The 20,435-nt window shown below is 35.4% G+C and overlaps 1 protein-coding gene across 1 annotated transcript; it reads left to right on the top strand.

Moving 5' to 3' along the window:
- Positions 1-373: 373 nt before the first annotated feature.
- LOC149136860 (uncharacterized) lies at positions 374-3,942 on the top strand. The gene is given in 2 exon segments (XM_089340597.1): positions 374-3,153; positions 3,156-3,942. Coding segments are annotated over 2 exon segments (1,245 nt in total). The 5' UTR covers positions 374-2,429; the 3' UTR covers positions 3,677-3,942.
- The last annotated feature ends 16,493 nt before the right edge of the window (positions 3,943-20,435 follow it).

Below are 20,435 nucleotides of genomic sequence, written 5' to 3'. Positions count from 1 at the left end.
CACTCAATCAGAAAACAGCCAAAATCTAGGAAAATGATTGAACACCAATTTTCTCCATAACCCTAAGGCATTAATTAGATATAAAGAAATAATTGTCAGTTCTTCGAAAAGTATTTTCCTATTCACAATGCAGAAATTTCTTACTCCTGCCATAGGATGATAGCTTCAAAAGTAGCTGGAAATCTGTTTGATCAGTGCTGGCAATGATGTTCACTTTACATTTCAATTTTCACAGTACATGATACATTTGCAGTTGTACATTATATTTATTTATTTCTTGCCCACAGGGGGCTAAACATACAGGGGACAAACAAGGACAGACAAAAGGATTAAGTTGATTACGTTGACCCCTGTGCATAGCTGGTTCTTATTTAATCGACCCCAGTGCATAACTGTTTCTTATTTAATCAACACTGAAAGGATAAAAGGCAAGTTGACCTCGGTGGAATTTGAACTCAGAATGTAACAGCAGATAAAATACTATTAAGCATTTCACTTGGCATGCTAGTGATTCTGCCAGCTCGCAGCCCTATGTATGAAAATATATTTATTTGTTTATTGCCCACAAGGGGCTGATACTTATTTAATTGACCCCGAAAGGATGAAAGGCAAGTCGAACTCGGCGGAATTTGAGCTCAGAATGTGACGGTAGACAAAATACTGTTAAGCATTTTGCCTGGCACGCTAACAATTCTGCCAGCTCACCACCTTCGGTTAAATATTATATTAGTTGACTGCTGTTGTTAGAACTGCTGTACAAAGAAATCCAAGTTATATAAAGTCTATTTCTCTTTTGATGCAGAAAATGCTTCAAACCTGAACAGCTGCTGATCATATTTAACCATTTAGCATTTAAACTGGCCGTCTCTGGCCCAAATATTCCACCTGCTTTGAGTTCAAACCAGCCGAATCTGACCTCTCACATCAATCCAACAAAATCTCTCTCAAGAAACCTCAAAGCTACAACAGCATGAATAATTAATTCAAAACAACATAAGTGAATAATCATTACATTAGAAATAGTAATCTAAGACCTAAAGGGTTGTTGTGATTTTAGTTTTGATCACGTGACTTTGATTGTCTCGATTGCCGTTATTTACCTGCAGTGCACCTGCTCAGAGTTCTGTTCTGGCACAACGTGTTCGGTGTTAGTTTTTAGTTAGTCAAGACTGCAGCACCTCGCTGCATAAAACCATTATTGCGTTGAAGTTTAGTTTTGCTTACAATTTAACAATCTTTGTTTGTATTGTAGATTACTGTATTTTTAGTTGATTAAAACCTAAACTCAGATATTTCAGTTTGGGTTTATAACAAGGGTTACGATAGAAATTTGGTGTACACTGGATTATTTTACATTTCTGAACTAAGTTCAAGACAAAGTTTCAAATTTTCAAGTTTGACTGAAAAGTAAGATTTCGTTATTATTCAGATTATAATAAATATAGGTGCATGAGTGGCTGTGTGGTAAGTAGCTGGCTTACTTCCGGTTTACTCACTGCGCCAGATTGGCTACTTGCTGTGAACGAAGATAGACATGAGTTTCGGCTCTGTCTATAGAAGAAAAAAATTGAAGAATTCGCCAGGGTAAGTCGTTTTTGTTGCTCAGCTGGGCAGCAATTTATTGCTTCTATTTATTTCTTAGTAAATTGTTGTCCAGCGGTGTGGTATCTTTGCTTTCCTTGGCGAGTTTTTTGTGTGTTCGTTGTACGAACAAATTTTGTATTCGCTGTTTGTGGGAGGCGAGTTCGCTTGCCCATAGTAGCGAAAATTTAAAAGCAGCTTTGAGTGAAGAAAACTTTTTGTGAATTTTGACGTACAACTACAGGTAAGACTTTTGTGTTTTTTGGGATTTAGTGGGGGTTTGTTGCTCGTGTTTATTTATATTTATATCGAGCAGGGAGTCTCCACTGAATTCCACGCATTTGTCTGCCTGTGGGTGTGCTTAATGTCTCACTTAGCGGTGAGAAGAGTGTTTTGGAGGTAATACGCCTCCAAAAATTGTGAACTTAGTTTCTAAAGGTTTGTTGGTTTCAAGCCGTGAATTGAGAACTACAAATGAATATTGTGAACTTTGTTTAAAACAGAGAAGGAATTTATTGTTTTCAGACCAAGTTTTGAAAGCTAATAGATTTAAATAACAGTCTTCCTCTTGCTTTGAACTACACCACGTGGAACTACGCAAAGGATTTCATTTTTACCGGGATCAAATCGGGCCGGAGTACCGTTGTGGCCTGAAAATTTGTTATTCTGTCTGGAACTTTATATTTTATTTATTCTTTCTGAACTGTTGTATTTCCTTTCTCCTTCTTTTATGAACTTTTTTTAGTACGAACTGTTTATTTTATTTCTTCCGCTTTTTTGAACTGTTTTCTCTTTTTGCCTGTTTTAAAAATTTTTCGTTGTTTAATTTTTATGTGGACATTTTTACCATGGCAGAGAACATAAAGAAAAATAAGGCCACTGCTGTGGAGTGGGAGATTATCCCACCCAAGAAGTGGTTAAATGATTTCAGGGAAAGAACGGTGGTGTTGCGGACCTACGCTAGGTTACTCGACACCATTACGGTCTTTCCCAAAGTGGAAATTGAAAAAGAGTTAGCAGAATATCTGCCAACTATCAAGTTTATGGCAAGGGGTGTCAAATACGCGACGGTTTGGTTGCTATTTGACACCCCTGAGGTGGATCGCAAGTTTGTGAACCAGCCCTTAGAAGGGGAAAAAATTCTGTTTCTTCCCACATACTGTGGGAAGAAATTAACTAGGGCTTGGATTTGTGGTCTGCCACCCGGTATAGAACCTGATTGGATAGAAGATACTATGCGAAGGGGGCTGGGCGGCAGTGGAGCCAAGCTCTTAAATGTGAAAGTGCTACTTACAGCTGATTGGGTTGGGGCAAAAGCGGTTTTGACCCTGTGGACCCAATCAGCCAGGGATCTGGTATTTCCGGATTTTTTGAGGATGGACGGCCAGAAATATCCGGTAATTCTTGAGGGACGTAAACCCAAATGCCACCGGTGTCTGAAGCCCGGTCATATCAAGAAAGACTGTTCCCAGGACCAGAGTAAGGTCCTGGAACAGTTAACAAATGTTGTTACCTCCGGTCCTCCAGTGGAGGGAGAGATGGAGGAAGTCGAGGAGGTGGAAACCTCCTCGAAAAAAGGAAGAAGGTGGGCAACAATGGTTGCCCACCGAAAATCGTGGGGGAGGAGGAAGACCTTCCAGCAAAGGCGGAAGTATGCCCTACTCCAATGGCGAAAAAGAAAAAAAAGAACGAAGCACGGCCGGTGCTCAATAGTGCCCCGCCGGCGTGTCCCGACACTCCGTTGGTGGGAATTGTGCCACCAACAGAGGAAAGCAGGTCAGCGGGAATTGTGCTGCCGACAGTAGAAGCTGTGGGCTCACCTTGTGAGGAAAAGAATCGGCTAATCCTATTCCGAAAGGGAGGGGCCCTGCAGAAATTTGTGAATAAAAGGAAGCGTCAGAGAGAGGGAGTCCTCACCTGTACTAAGGATCCGGACTGGCCTCCGCAGGTGTCTGCGGAGGTCGTGTCGAGTAGTCACATAAGTGTGGTGGTGAATTCCTTCCCCCTCGGCGAATTCAGCATTGAAAAGTGGCCCGACCCAGACCCATCGTTTTGCTTGAGAGAAGCGAAGGCTATATCGGGTGAAAAAACCTAAGAGGACGAGTGCCTCATATTGTGTAATGAAAAATCGTAAGAGGCAAATGCCTTAATTTATGACTTTTTATGTACGAGGTTCATAGCCTCAATGTGAAAATTTAATTTTATAAAGAACAGTGTTATAGAGAAGCAAAGTTCGGCGGGCGGCTTTTGCCTTCTCTCATTATATCATCATATTTATCATCCATTTCATCTCATTAATGTTTTTGTCCAGCCCGTAGCTACTCTCTGTGTACTGCCTTTATGGCAAATTGAAATGAAATAAAGTAGCTTACTTACTCCAACCACATGATTCTGGGTTCAGTCACACTGCATGGCACCTTAGGCAAGTGTCTTCTAGTATAGCCTTGGGCTATATATATATATATATGTATGTATGTATGAGAAAGTTATTTTATTCCACACTGGTAGAAATACAAAACAAAATGTTGAAAATATACTGGGAGTCTTTTAGATGGTTTGTATTTAATGGCTTAAGCAGTTTCATAGTTTTTTCTGATTTTCAAAAGTTAAGTTAGATAGAAAAATGTTGGGCTGTGCTGCAATTGTCTGAGGCAAGCCAGTTGTAGTATATTCATATATAAATGCATACATACATGTACAAATATATATGGGTGGCACATAAAATACACCATTTCGAGCGTGGCCATTGCCAGTAACCCCTGACTGGCCTTCCTGCCAGTGGCACGTAAAAACACCCACTACACTCTCTGAGTGGTTGGCGTTAGGAAGGGCATCCAGCTGTAGAAACTGCCAAATCAGATTGGAGCCTGGCACAGCCTACTGGTTTCACCAGTCCTCAGTCAAATCGTCCAACCCATGCTAGCATGGAAAGCGGACGTTAAACGATGATGATGAGATATATATATATATATATATCATCATCATCGTTTAACGTCCGCTTTCCATGCTAGCATGGGTTGGACGATTTGACTGAGGACTGGTGCAACTGGATGGCTATATATATATATATATATATATATATATATATATATATATATACATAGGCACAGGAGTGGCTGTGTGGTAAGTAGCTTGCTTACCAACCAAATGGTTCTGGGTTCAGTCCCACTGCGTGACACCTTGGGCAAGTGTCTTCTATAGCCTCAGGCCGACCAAAACTTTATGAGTGGATTTGGTAGACAGAAACTGAAAGAAACCTGTTGTATATATATATATGTATGTACGTGTGTGTATGTATCCTCCAACATCATTTGACAACTGATGCTGGTGTGTTTCTGTCCCTATAGCTTAGCAGTTTGGCAAAATAGGTCGATAGAATAAGTACTAGGCTTTCAAAGAATAAGTTCTGGGATCAATTTGCTGAAATAAGTCCTGGGGTCGATTTGACTGAAACAAGTAAAAGGATAAAAGAAAGAATATATAGTGAGAATTTACAAAAAAAAAAAAAAAATACAAAGACAGGTGTGTAAACAACAAACAGATGTATTAGTTTAACGTTCCGGAAGGTGAGAAAGTGTTTTACGTTTCGAGCCTATGCTCTTCGATAGAAAGGAACACAGGAATAAACAGGGATAGAAAATAATATATATATATGTATGTATCTGTGTATGTTTGTGTGCATATACCCGTATGAATATATTGTGTGGTTATATTTTATTTCTACCAGTCAAAATTTGAAAACCATTGTCAGCTTTCTTTGTGTAAATATATCAAATTTTTAACTTGTAACTTTTCTTCAATTCTAAAATTTTGGAAATGATTTCTTAATATTTTTCCTTTCTAACATTCTCAGCTTTCAATTTGCTGCATTCTAAAAACGAGGTGGGGAAAAAAAAAAAAAAAAAAGCTTTGTGTTTGAGAGAAAAAGTTTTTGTATTACTATTAAGAACATTCACCAACTACAAAAAAAAAATAATAATAATAAAATAAAAAATATTCTTGTGCTGAAAAATTTTCCATGAAATATATTGAAAAGAAAAGTAATGATTCTTGCTTTAGAATGCTTACCTAAAAACAGTTACTTTTGAGATTTGAAATGGGCATTCTACTCTAGGAAATTGTCCTAGTATTCAGTAATGATAGCATTTTCAGAACCATCGGATGATAATGGTTTATAGAAGAATCAATATGATGCAGTTATTTGGGAAATGTATGCAAGTCTGATGTTATGCTGGAAAAAAAAAGTTTGAAAGAACATTCTACGTAACATCAGAAACAACTGACAATGACATACTGATCATTCCTGTAATTTGAAAGTGATGTGAATTTGCTTGGACACCAATGTTGAGGTGGTTGCTTGTTGGTGTGTGTTGTATTATTGAAGACAATTGTCATGTGATCTAGCTGGCTCCATCATCATTTAACGTCTGTTTTTTATGCTTGCATTGGTTGGATGCAGGGCCAAATGTAGAGCCTAATAAATTGAAAGGTTTTGATGCCATCAAGTATATGTAAATGGTTCAAAATGTAAACAACAATAAACCATAAAAGAAATTTTTCAAAATGAAATAAAACTAACAGAATGGTGGGAAATAATGTCTATTTTTGTATGATTCCACTTTATTTATATTTGAAAAGATTTCTCCTTCGTGTTTTTAATTTAATTGCAAAGTCTTTGATGATATTGTTAAAATTTATTTTACATAAAACTTCTGCTTTTATACTTAGAGATAAGACATGAATATTATTTTGGCAAGTTTAAAGTGATTTTTTTTTTGTGTCGTAAACCATTTTTATTTCTGTGATGACCCTGTCCCTTGATGCCCTAAGCACAGGTCTATTTTGCATAATGGTTAATCCAGGGCTGGTTGGATAGTTTGACAGGAGCTGGCCAGCTGAAGTGCTGCCCGGGCTCCATGCCTGTTTTGGCCTGGTTACTACAGAGAGATGTCCTTCCTAATACCAACCACTTTACAGATTGTACTGGGTATTATCACGCAGCACTGGCACAGGTGCACTTATGTGGCACCAGCACAGGTACTTTTTAAAACAACTCACAAACTATTTATTGCTGGACATGAATTACTGCATTGCCTGTTTGCGAAAGAAAGATGCTGATAATATAACTGCAAACTGGAAGGAAAGAGCTGTGCTGTGTTTTGTAAAAGCTTAGCTGTGGTACATTATGTGTGAGTGTCTGAAGTTGTTCTTACTCAAAGTGGTCAGTCTGAGTGCTTGAGGTTGTCTGGTCTTAGTGTCTGCCTTCTGTGAGTGCCCATGGTGGTCTTCATGAATGCCTGAAGTCATCTGGACTTAGCAGTCTGCCAAGGTTGTCTGGCTGAGTTCTGTGCTAAATGGTTTTTATAAGATGAAAAGGCATCAAATTTTAGAGCATCTGAGGATACATATCATATTACAGTTTCATGCTGACTTATCAATCACGAGAAACTGTAGTGGCTCACTGGTGACTTGGGTTTCACATCCCTGCAAAAGCTTGAATCCCAATTAACTGAGGCAATTAAATATAACTGTAAATTTTAAGTATGAAGCATAAATGTAGTATTTACAAATGTTGAATTATCTTCTATTTAACTCCAAACAGAAACTAATATTTACATTTGACAGATATTTGTCCTCATCTTATTTGTTGTGAACACAACGTTTCGGCTGACGTACCCTCCAGGCTTCATCTGGTGTCTTGGGGGAATTTTGAACCTGGGTTCTCATTCCTTGTGTAGTGGTTAAGAGTGTGGGCTACTAACCCCATGATAACAATAATAATAATAATAATAATAATAATAATAACATTGAAAAATACCTTAGGAATGAGAACCCATGTTCGAAATTTCCCCAAGACACCTGATGAAGGCTGGAGAGTATATCAGCTGAAACGTGTTAACAACAAACAAGATGAGGACAAATATCCGTCAAATGCAAATAATGTTCATAATTCCTCATCTCTTAAATATAGAACAGTTTTTTCAGATTCCCACATTTCAGATGTCGGAGATTACGAATATGCAAAAAAAAAAAAAAAGAGGCAAGGTCAACCTCACCAGGATTTGAACTCAGAACATAAATCCAAAATAAAAGGCAGCTAAGCATTTAGCTGAACATGCTAAAGATTCTGTTAACTTAGCACCTTCTTACCAATAATTGTTTTGTAGAGCATAATAATATTAATTAATAACTTAGATTATTGTTCCAAATCCATTTGTTCTAAGCTTGTGATTTTTGTCAGTTTTCATACTGCATGGAATATTGTATTCTGCATATTAAAAAAAATTAATCAGACAATTCCATCACGGAATATTCTAATAATAATAATAAGTGAGATAAAAAATATTCTCTTTATTGCATTCCCAGGTTTCATTAATAAAATAAATGCTAACAAGCCAAGGTTATATATCATTTAGCAATATAACTATCATGTGTTCTTCAAAGATGTGAAGAGTGAGAGACAACTGGTGTGTGTGGTGTAGAACAGCAGAGTTCTAGTAAATGTCTTTCTACAGAAACTGCTCAGAAATTTGCTGATGCCAAAACAGGACTGTTATGTATGAAAAAGGATTCATACATTTTGTTATTTTAACAACTGCATTTATCCACCCCATTGCATGCTCAATATCAGTGGTTCTCAAGCAGTTTTGGGTTGCCACCCCTTTGACACCCAGGCCACATTCCTAGTGTCCCCACCCCAACTAATCATTACAAACATAGACCGTTTTCTGAAGCAAATTCAAAGCAACTGTGTTTCACAAATAAAACTTAGCCTAATGAATTCATTATTTTGTTGTTTTTACATAAATCGCTACACCATTATCACCCCAGGGGAGCAATACCACCCACTTTGGGAACCTTTGCTCTACATATGTATATAACAGGCTTCTTTCAGTTTCTGCCTACCATATTCATTTGCAAAGCTTTGATAGGTCTGACACTGGAGTAGAAACTCTTGCTGAAGGTACCACACAGTAGCACTTAACCTAGAATCATGTACTTGGGAAGCAAACTTCTTACCACGTAGCCATGCATGTGTTTATGTATAAATTCTTCCACCAGCTCCTCTCCCAAGTTATTGATCGACCTGAAATTAAAGTGGAAGCTATTAGCTTAAGGGGTTGCCAAATGAAATCAAAATTAGAACCAGGTAATGCAAAGCAACCTTTGTAACCGAATCCTCAGATTTGCACCCACACAACTCGGGACAAATACTCTGCTTCATCACATAATCAATTTCCTTAACTAAATTTTGTAGATCTAATTACATAGTAAATTACGAAATACAAGTACCTGAATATACCCTCTAACCCTATTGTAATCGATAGTATTATTTATTATCACATATTCAAGAAATTATTTAATAAAATATTCACCAAATAGAATTCTCTTCTTGTTTACAACTTTTATATTACAAAGAATTGCTATTTCTTATTCATTAATTCGCTGCTATTTTGAAGGCTAAATTCATTCGTTTCTTTGAGTGATTTCAGAAACTAGTGCTAGTAGTTAAGATACTATTTGATCTCTCACAAAATCCTTTGCATCATATCTTTAAGGATTTATATAATCAGAGTAATAGTCTAACAGTTTTGTTTGTATAAACGCACAGCTTTATATAACAATGCTTTTTTTCAACTATTTCTATATTCTCTCTATATTAACTAAACACTTGGTTGAAGTTTTGGAATACTGCTTACATTGTTGTAAGTTCAAACCTTACTGAAATTATTGGTATGTACGGTATTAAAACCTTGTGTTAATGCTGCAATAATTGACATTAGTTAGCCACATTGCTTGATTAGCACTATCCAAGTTATCAAAGGAACCCTGAATTAAATAACATTGCTTAGCCAACGATTATCTAAATATTTAATTATGAAAAACTATTATATTAATCTACAAGTATATAAGTTCCTGCAAAACAGTATAAAATATGTTAAAGTTGGTCATATTTATCTGTCTTCTACTGAGACTTATTCCTTAATTTAAGTGCTATCTTTTTTTTTTCTTTTGTTGGTGTCCATTCTCAGTACAAAAGTTTTATTTTGAAAATAGTGAAGATTGTTTGCCAACATAACATGGCAGTCCTGGTTTAGGACTAATGTTGCCGTAATTTATCCCCAGGAGACACTGTCTTCAGCTGGCTATATGACATGATCTGTGTCCTTATATTTTCGAACAAGGGAATCTAGCACTCCCACTCAGCTCAGATATTGTTTTTAGCTGAGTGGGGGTGCTAGATTCCCTTGTTTCGAAAATACAAGGACACAGATCGTGTCATATAGCCAGCTGGAGACGATGTCTTCTGGGGCAAGATTACAGCAACATTAGTCCTAAACCAGGATTGCCATGTTATGTTGGCAAAAAATCTTTGCTCCAAAGTACTGTTACTGAATATCTCACGTTGTGAGATTTGAAAATAGTAATTTTCTAATTGAAAGTAGTGGTTTTGTAGTACCCAAAGAAACTCCATGGTTGTCTTAAAAATTATAAAATTGATTGAAGAATAATAATGAAATGCAAAGTTTCCCTAAAACTGTATTTCGGTGGTTTGATTCTGAGGATAGCGTGAAACCTGTGTAAATAACGCTGCAGATTTAAAAGAAATCATCTCTGAAAACTACATTCATTGTCATACATTTATCAACTTTTTTTACGTCAATAATTTTATTTATTTGTTTATTACCCACAGTGTGTGTGTGGGGGGGGGAATAAGTATGGAGGGGACAAACAAAGACAGACAAAGGGATTAAGTCAATTACATCAACGCCAGTGCATAACTAGTACTTATTTAATCGACTCTGAAAGCATGAAAGACAAAGTCGACCTCGAAAGAATTTGAACTCAGAATGTAATGGCAGACGAAATACCGCTAAGCATTTCGCACAGTGTGCTAACATTTCTGCCAGCTCGCCGCCCTATCAAGAGTTTTATTTATTATTTCTTTAACACTTTTGTTACTTTATTTATTTTGAGATGCTCAGTATTTCTTTCAATTAATTTTAAATATGACTAAGAATTTAGTAAAATAAGGGCATCCAGCTGTAGAAACTCTGCCAGATCAGATTGAAACCTGGTGCAGCCATCTGGTTCGCCAGTCCTCAGTCAGATCGTCCAACCCATGCTAGCATGGAAAGCGGACATTAAACGATGATGATGATGATGAACTTAGTTATCATTCAGCTAGTGTTAGGAACATAAATTGTGACTAAGATTTGGTGGAAGATTTTAATTCAAAACTTATGGAAGCAAAACATTTGTACTCAGAGCCAGAACCGGTTTCAGGCAGGTTGGTATCAAAAGGGTTAAGAATTGTTTCACTATTATATATTTTAACCCTTTCATTACCACATTTCTGTTGAGATGCTTTGTGTTTCTTTCAATTAATTTAAAATATAACAAAGAATTTTGTAAAATAATTTCGTTATCATTCAGCTAGTGTGAGGAACATAAATTGTGACTAAGGTTTGGTGGAAGATTTTAATTCAAAACTTATGAAAACAAAACATTTGTACTCAGAGCCAGTTTCAGCTGGGTTTGTAGTGAAAGGGTTAAGTGAATACACACAAGGGTAATGAAAGGGTTAAGTGAATACACACAAAGAGTATACAAAATTGTTCATTATTAAAATGATTGAAAATTTAGTGCTTCAAATTTTGTGATGGTGTTTTTACTTAAATAACTAAAAATTTTGCAAAATTTGAGATTATTTTGGATTATTGTTTTTGCTTTTTCAGGGAAATCTATTTCAAAATTTGCAGTTGTGCTTTTATTGTTGTAAATTTAATTGTGCAATATTATCAAGATAAAGACAAGTAAAAACACAAAGTAAAAATAAATCTAAATAGTTTGTGATAAAAGTATGAAATATAAAATCATTAAGTATGTTGAATTTTACTAACAAAAGTTTAAAGTTTTTGATTCCATTAAAAAAAATGCACCAAACATTTATCTTAGTTCACAGTCTGACTTTGGCTATAGCATGACATATAGGAATTGTACTTTAGAGTATTTGACATTTAGTTCTATCAATATATATTCCAAAATTGGAAACAAAGAATGACAAATCAGCAGACAACACTCTGTAAACTACAGAAATTTAAAAAATCAAGTAATTTTTTTTATTGTGAATGAGAGAAATGTTTTATAACATACTAAAATATTTTATCTAATAAATTTGCCCGGTGAATATATAGTAAAAAATGCTAAAACGACATTGACAGCATGAACTCTATTTTGCTTTTTAAAGGTTAAATAATTCATAATTAATCAAAATATCACGTTTGTCCTAAAAACATGATTGCAATATATGGCATAGGATTACATTGGACTATTACAGAGTAAAATTTTCAAAGTTTACTTCAATTTTATTTCTCAAAACTGTGAGTAACTTACATTATTTACATTTGACGGATATTTGTCCTCATCTTGTTTGTTGTTAACACAACGTTTCAGCTGATATACTGTCCAGCCTTCATCAGGTGTCTTGGGGAAATTTCGAACTTGATTTCTCATTCCTAAGGTGTTTTTCAATGTTAATAATAATAATAATAATATTATTATTATTATTGAACGACGATGATAATGATGATAATGATGATGATGATGATGAGGTTTAACTAATTTTCTAATTTTGGGAAGAAACATGGAAACAGTTGGGTATTAAAGAAAGAGACATGGTTTCAATGAGGTTCTTTGAATTCTTGTCTCAGATCCCAACAAGACTTTGAAGTCGATAAAATAAAGTACCAGTAAAATACTGGAGTAGATACAATTTACCATTCTCTTCCACAAAATTTAAGCCCTTATCACTATGTGCAGATTTTACTGCCTTCAGTTTACTATTTTTGATATGATCACATTTCATTACTATAATCATCATCATTGTTGTCATCATATTCACCATCATCATCATCATCATCATCTATCCTTGGAAATGAAATTACAAATGTTGTACAATCATAGATAAAAACAAAGTAATTGGCTGAATGCATTTGATTTGAGTGTACAATACTGTTGTACCATGTTTCTTGGGAACCACTATTAAGAAACTCTAATAATCAACAGGCAAGATTTGCAATTTAAAGAACAATCGTAGTGGAAGAAATTTAACTGTTAAAATACTTAAATAGGCACAGGAGTGGTTGTGTGGTAAGTAGCTTGCCTACCAACCACATGGTTCCAGGTTCAGTCTCACTGTGTAGCTCTTTGGGCAAGTGTCTTCTGCTATAGCCTTATCAGTGGATTTGGTAGACGGAAACTGAAAGAAGCTCATCGTGTCGTATATATGTATATATATGTGTGCATGTGTGTGTATATGTTTGTGTGTCTCTGCTTGTCCCTCCAACATCGCTTGACAACCGTTGCTGGTGTGTTTACGTCCCCACAGCTTAGTAGTTCAGCAAAAGGAGACCAAAAGAATAAGTCCTGGGGTTGATTTGCTCGGCTAAAAGCGGCGCACCAGCATGGCTGCAGTCAAATGACTGAAATAAGTAAAAGAAAAGAAAGAATAAGTACTTTGATATGTGCGCACGCACGCACGCACGCACGCACACACACACACACACACACACACACACACACACACACACACACACACACACACACACACACACACACACACTGAGTATGTATATGCAAAAACGTTACTCATATACAAACTTAAAGGATATATATGAGAAGGAACCCCCCTTCGGTCATGACTGACCATGGGATTGCACCTAGAGAGTTACCCCCTGAGGCATAAGTCCAGGCAATGTTGTTTATGGAAGACCAGCAGTCTCCCATACATAGCAGCCTCCCCTCCCCACACCACTGATGTTATCCAAGGGAAAAGCAAAGGCCGATACAGCTTGGCATATATATGGCAGGCTTCTTTCTGTTCCTGTCTACCAAACCCACTCACAAAGCTTTGGATGGCCTGAAACTATAGTAGAAGACACTTGCCCAAGGTGCCACGCAGTGGAACTGAACCCAGAACCATATGGTTGGGAAGCAAGCTTCTTACCACACAGCCACCCCATGCCTCTCTCTCTGTCTCTGTCTCTCTCTCTCTCTCTCTCTCTCTGTGTCTCTCTGTCTCTGTCTCTCTCTGTCTCTCTCTCTCTCTCTCTCTCTCTCTATCTATCTATCTATCTATCTATCTATCTATCTATCTATCTATCTATCTATCTATCTATCTATCTATATATATATATATATATATATATATATATATATATATATATATATATATATATATTATAAATGAAAAACATTCATTTATGTTGAATATACAAGGGAAGAAAAAAACAAACAAGCAGAATGCATCATAATTTCACAAAAGTATCAATCAGAAAATACCATTATCAAAACTAACAATGTGAACAGTATGTACTGAAGAATTGTTAGAATGTACTGCATGGAAATTATTTTAGATTATATTAAAAGATGAAATGCAAAGAGAGATTGAAAGAGACAGTGAGAGAGAGAAAATACAAGACTGAGGAGAGGAATACAGCTGGGATTTTCTTTTACCTAATAAAATGTTTCTGCATGGCATTGGAATATTGGACGAGTTTTCTATTCAATCCATCTGGCAAATGAGCTGTTTATGTTGGTTTTACTTGCTTGTATATATTTTCGATCCTCAATAAATGAAATTAAAATGTCTGGTTGTCTTGGCTTCAAAGCAATAATATCAATATTAAGATGAAGATATGACAGCAATAGTGAATAAAAAAACACTTATCATTTGTAGTAGTAGCAGCAGCAGCAGTAGTAGTCTTATGGCCGTGTTTTTTTCTGTGTCTAACATGCAGTTCTCTATATACTTAACTATGAAAGTGTTCTTGTTTTGTCATTTTGTTTTTATCATTTTCTGCATTTTTAATTTCTTTAAAAGTACTTTGTGTAATATAAGTACAACCTAGTGAAACCAGTGTCACATTAATCAAGCGAACGAGGGAGACTGTAAGCGGTTGCTTGAGATGCTGAAAATTGTGGCTAGAGCTCCCTCAAAATCACACCTCATCAGCTTAAAAATGATAGATGGGGCTTCTTCTCAAGCATGACATAATGCCAAATGTTTCAGTCATTTGTTATTGCCTCCATAAGGCCCAACACTCAAAAAGAGCTTTTTACCTGCCACCAGCATAGGCTACTTTGAGTCCATGAGGCCCAATGTTCGAAATGTGCTTTTTATGTGCCAGTTGCGCGACACCGGCATTGGCCACGACAATGGTTTAACTTGGCTTGACAGGTCTTCTCAAGCACTGCATATCACGAAAGTTCTCAGTCACTAGTTATTGCCTCTGTAAGGCCCAAAGTTTGAAGATCATGCTTCACCACCTCATCCTGTGTCCACCTCTACCACAAGTTCCCTCCACAGTTAGAGATCGCCACTTCTTCAGACATCTGTCCTCATCAATGCACATCACACGACCATACCAGCATAATTGTCTCTCTGGAACACCACATCTGATGCCTCTTATGCCCAACTTTTTTCTCAAAACATTTACACTCTGTCGTACATGCACACTGACATTGTACATCCAGTAAAGCACACTCGTTTCATTTCTTTCAAGCCTACACATGCCTAAGCTGTCACAGCCCATGTAGCATAGTTGCTTGCAAACAGGTATCATACAATCTTTTACTCTGATGGAGAGGCCTTTTGTTGCCAGCAGAGGTAAGAGCTCTCTGAACTTTGCCCACGCTATTTTTATTCTCACAGCTATGCTCTCAGAGCATCCACCTCCACTACCAACTTATCATCTGAATAATGGAAGCTATATACTACCTCTAGCTTGCCCGGCAGGCAGTTTGTGGAGTCTATTTTCTGCACATTTTCAGCATTTATTGTACATGTGCATCTTCCATACACAAAAGCTAGTTTACCTGTAAACCTTCCTCTGAAATTGCTGCACCTCTTATGTGTCCACAGCTTACACTGGGTACATCTTATGGAGTTTCTACCTATGCCTTACCTGGGGATCAAACAGGGCCATCTATCTGAAGGGATTTGTAATTTGTCTGCCCTCTGACTAACTAAAACTTTGGTTTTTGCTAGGTTAACTCTAATGCAAGAATTTATATTTCAAATAATTAAAGAAAATGAAACCACAGAGCACATAATTAGTTAATGAATTAATTTGATTAATGATACAAAAATGATATTATGCAATCTTCAAGTTTGTGTTGCTAAAAATTTCATAAATTCCAAAGTATTTCCCATTAAGTTTTCAAAGCCTGTATGCTTGATTAGATATTATGAATAGTTTCATCAATAATATGTATAGATAATCTTATTGAGGGAAACTACTCAACAATGAGTTAAGACTGATATACATTTCTTTTTTGGTAAGCTTATTTTACCAAGACAAAGAGAATAAAGAACCTTGCTTAAAAGGACATAATTCTATGCACGAATCTATTTTTGACATATAATCTTAGTATCAATAATAGTAACCATTCATCATCAGTGACACTAATATTTTGTCCTCATTGACATCTCTGCATACTTTTAACATAAGCTTATATATACATATATATGTATGGTTGTATATATATATATATATATATATATATATATATATATATATATACATGGTTGTATATATGTGTATATATATATATAATATATATATATATATGCATATATATATGTATACATGTATCTATATGTATATATATATATATGTATACATACATATATATATGGATATATATATATATGTGTATATACACACACATATATATATATCATATATACATATAGATATATACATATTTATATACATATTGATATATATATATATATAGAGAGAGAGAGACTACTGCTATTTTATTGATAAGATTTCCAGATTTATTTTTCTGCAAATTCCATTCTGAACCAGTGACATTCCAGTAAATCTTGAACACTACACTGCACACAGGCTTCAGTTATAAATATTTTCAGTTGAAACTTTTTGGTATGTTTGTATTAGTTTATTGAAACAGGTGATCCATTGTAAATGATATTGTCTTAGTTTCTGAATTAAAATTTATAGGTTGCTTGCTGTCAGCAATTAAAATGCCTCTGGTGATATTTCTTTATTGTATTTATTTCTCTCTACATAATTAATTATATATATTTCTCTAAAGTAATTAAAAGATGAGTAATGATTGTCAGCACTAGAGAAATATATTACATATATATGTGGGGCTGAAACATGATGCATTGAAGAAGCAGTTGGACGGTTGTTATATGAAGATGCTTAGAATGGCACTCAACATCTCCTGGAAGAGTCATACAACAAACACCGACTTATACCAGGGACTACCTCAAGTAACATTGTAGATACAGTATAGGAGGATGAGGCTAGCTGGATACTGCATCAGACACACCGATGAAATTGCTAACAAGTTAGTGCTCTGGCAACCAACAGAAGGAAGAACCAAGAGAGGAAGGAGAAAGACGACCTATATCTTGCTGGAAGATAGTGGTATAGTACAGAAGCTGATGACCATTATGGGAGATCGAGATGAATGGGGAAAATGTATGGAATCAGTTTTGGGGCATCCTATGGGCCAACCTAGATGAGATGAGATATATGTGGATATCAGAATGAAATCAAAGAAAATATTAAGGAATTTTGCAGAAAATTGTGACTTTCAGAAGTACTCAATGTGTGATCACATTTTGAATTTCTTTTATAATGCCATACACAAGCAAAAAGTTAGCTCAAACCTCAGCACCATTGAATGGAAAAACTTAATTGAATTGCAAAAGGATAATGAATTGATGATTAAAAAGCCAGTAAAGGAAGTATTGTAGTTCTGATGAACACAGAATGATACAGAAACCTAATACCACCCATGCTAGTAAATGATTCCTACTACAAAATAGTTAACAATTATAAACAGCAGAAAATAATGAAAAATCTTTTATCCTTATTTGGAAAAGGTCTGACAGAAAAGATAAAGACAAATTATAAACCTAGTCTTTTCTACAATTTACCAAAAATCCACAGGTGCCAGATTATTAATGAAACCTGCAAAGAATCATCATATATGTCTAATCACCTCGAAATTTGAAACTAAGAGCCATTATAGCTGGCTCATCATGTGAAACCCACCACTTAAGCATCTTTCTTGACATCTCTTCTGAAATATATCAAAAGTTTTATTGGAAACGATCTGGATATGCTAAACCACCTCCAAAAAGTCATGATTGCCTCTCAAGCAATGCCTCTCAAGCAATGCTAATCTTTTCTTTTCATAATTTAAGTGCAACCAAGTTACTTACAGACGCTGCTGGTGACTATTAGAAAGACTTTTGCATGTGCGTGCAATGTAAATATTGTAATTACCTAAATAAGAAATAAATTAATTTCAGCTATGGGATGATACGCAGCCACCTGACTCCAATTCAATGACCCATGCATCAATAATACCTGAAACACTGACCTCTGACCTGCTGGTATGTTCGATGGTGGTGGTGGTGGTGATTACTTCTTAAGAAATGCATAGCTATTCCTAACCTTTGAAGTTTCTTCTTTCAATGAATCTTTGTGAGTTAAGATGTGAGAGACAAAATATTTTGTCTTTTCTGTAATTTTCCACATTTTCCACATTATCAATGTTACAAAAGCAATTAACAGATTGATTCTATGAATACATCAGACACTTTTTAAGAGTGCAAAATTCAATTTAATATTCATTACCGTAAACACTGTTATGTCACACAACTTGTGTCTTTTAATTTGAATGTGCCATATTCTTGAAAATAATGCTTGCTGATTTCTCAGAAACATTTGTTTTAGGCTGACAGTTTGAAAATACACATTTACTAAAGATCTCATATCAAACAAACAACCTTTCGCCCTTAGTATTTAAACTGGTCAAATCTAGCCTCTCACACCTACGTTAAAGTGTCATTCTCAAAGTACATAGTCATGTCATCAATCTTTCAAAGACAAAGTAATCTGAATGCTTAACCCTTTCGTTACCATATTTCTCTTGAGATGCTCTGTGTTTCCTTCAATTAATTTTAAATATAACAAAGAATTTTGTAAAAATAACTTAGTTATTATTAAGCTAGTGTTAGGAACATAAATTGTGACTGAGGTTTGGTGGAAAATTTTTAATTCAAAACTTATAAAAACAAGACATTTGTTCTCAGAGCCAGAGCCGGTTTCAGGTGAGTTGGTATCACCTCTACATTTGGGCAGACATACATTAGAACCAGTTGGAAGGGTGTGAATTGAAGGAAATTTAGGTTATTATTTCCAGCATATAAAGTGACCACATTGATGTTTCCTGCTCTCGTGTCTTCTGCTGATTATTTTTCTTCTTAACCCTTTCATTACCATATTTTTGTGGAGATGCTCTGTGTGTTTCTTTCAATTAATTTTAAATATAACAAAGAATTTAGTAAAATAACTTAGTTATCATTCAGCTAGTGTTAGGAACATAAATTGTGACTAAGGTTTGGTGGAAGATTTTAATTCAAAACTTATGAAAACAAAACATTTGTACTCAGAGCCAGAACTGATTTCAGCTGGGTTGGTAACGAAAGGGTTAAGGGTCAAATTACTGTATCTTGAATGGAAATATAAGATTTATTTTCTTCTATAAACCATTATGGGTTCTTGTTATTAAATTATTGTACATTAATTCCAAAAGATTTCTGCATCATCTTGTTCAGGAAAGTAGCTAATCAGCTGCTAGAATTTTGCTATTAATGTATATTAAATTGTTAATCTATCAAGTAACCTAAGAATTTTGACTTTGTATACATTCCATGTGTCATGAACAAATTGTATTTGCATTCCATATGCCAATTATTATCGAAAGGTACCATCTTGGAGAAAGAGAATATAAGTCATAAATTAAATGAAGCAAATCATTTACAATATTTGCTACAAATTAATTACAGTCATTAATTAATGTAATATCAAATTGCATTGATATTTAATTTAACCATTCAGAATGTGGATTTATTGCCCCCATTCTGTCTTAGTGTTACGTTCATACTCCAAATTCATGGAGACACTTTCATGTTGAGAATACAATGTTAATTGCCAATATTTCAATTATTAAAACTTGAAGAGAATTCAATAGCATTCATCATTGTTGTCGTCGTCATTTGATATCCATTCTTCTGTGCTTGCAAGGGTCAGAAGGAATTGGTTGAGGCAGATTTTCTACAACTGAAACCCTTCCATTGTCAACATTCACCTGTTTCCAAGCAAGGTAATATTTCCCACTGATCCAGACATGATTTTCACAGAAGGCTTGCATGATGATGATGCTCGTTTACAAGCACCATGTGATGTCTAGAAAAGTGTACACACAAGCGCACACATGCACACACACACACATGTGCGCACACACATACACACACAGGTGATAAGCTTCTCTCCTTTCCCTTTACCAAATTTACTTGGAGCCACAAAAACACTTGCTCAAGCAGCTCCACATTGGGACTGAACACAAGACCACATAACTGGAAACAAGCTTCTTACCTGCAATGCAATTTACACACTCACACACACACACACACACATACATACAAAGTGTAACAGGTAAGTTGGGAGAAATTTCAAACGCATATATTTCTAATTTCATAGATTTTGTTGGAGTCTAAATTTTAAATTACCAGCTTGAATAATCATTTGTATTATTTTGAATTTCTGATTGAACAAATTATAAATGTTAATAAAGAATTAAACCGTAGAAATATAATTGCCAAATTATTCCATGCCAGCAAAAGTGCTGGGGAGATTGTTAGAGCCACAAATTATGCCAAATCTATTGTTTTTAAAGTTGTAACCAATCTGAAGAAAAGCCAGGATATTCAGAGAAATCTTCACAGGCCTCGAAGGATC

Source organism: Octopus bimaculoides, chromosome 2, assembly GCF_046866305.1.
Source record: "Octopus bimaculoides isolate indiv1 chromosome 2, ASM4686630v1, whole genome shotgun sequence".
In the NCBI taxonomy this organism is placed as follows: Eukaryota; Metazoa; Mollusca; class Cephalopoda; order Octopoda; family Octopodidae; genus Octopus; species Octopus bimaculoides.
The sequence above is the reverse complement of the archived record's forward strand: the minus strand, read 5'-3'. Positions and strand labels throughout refer to the sequence as shown.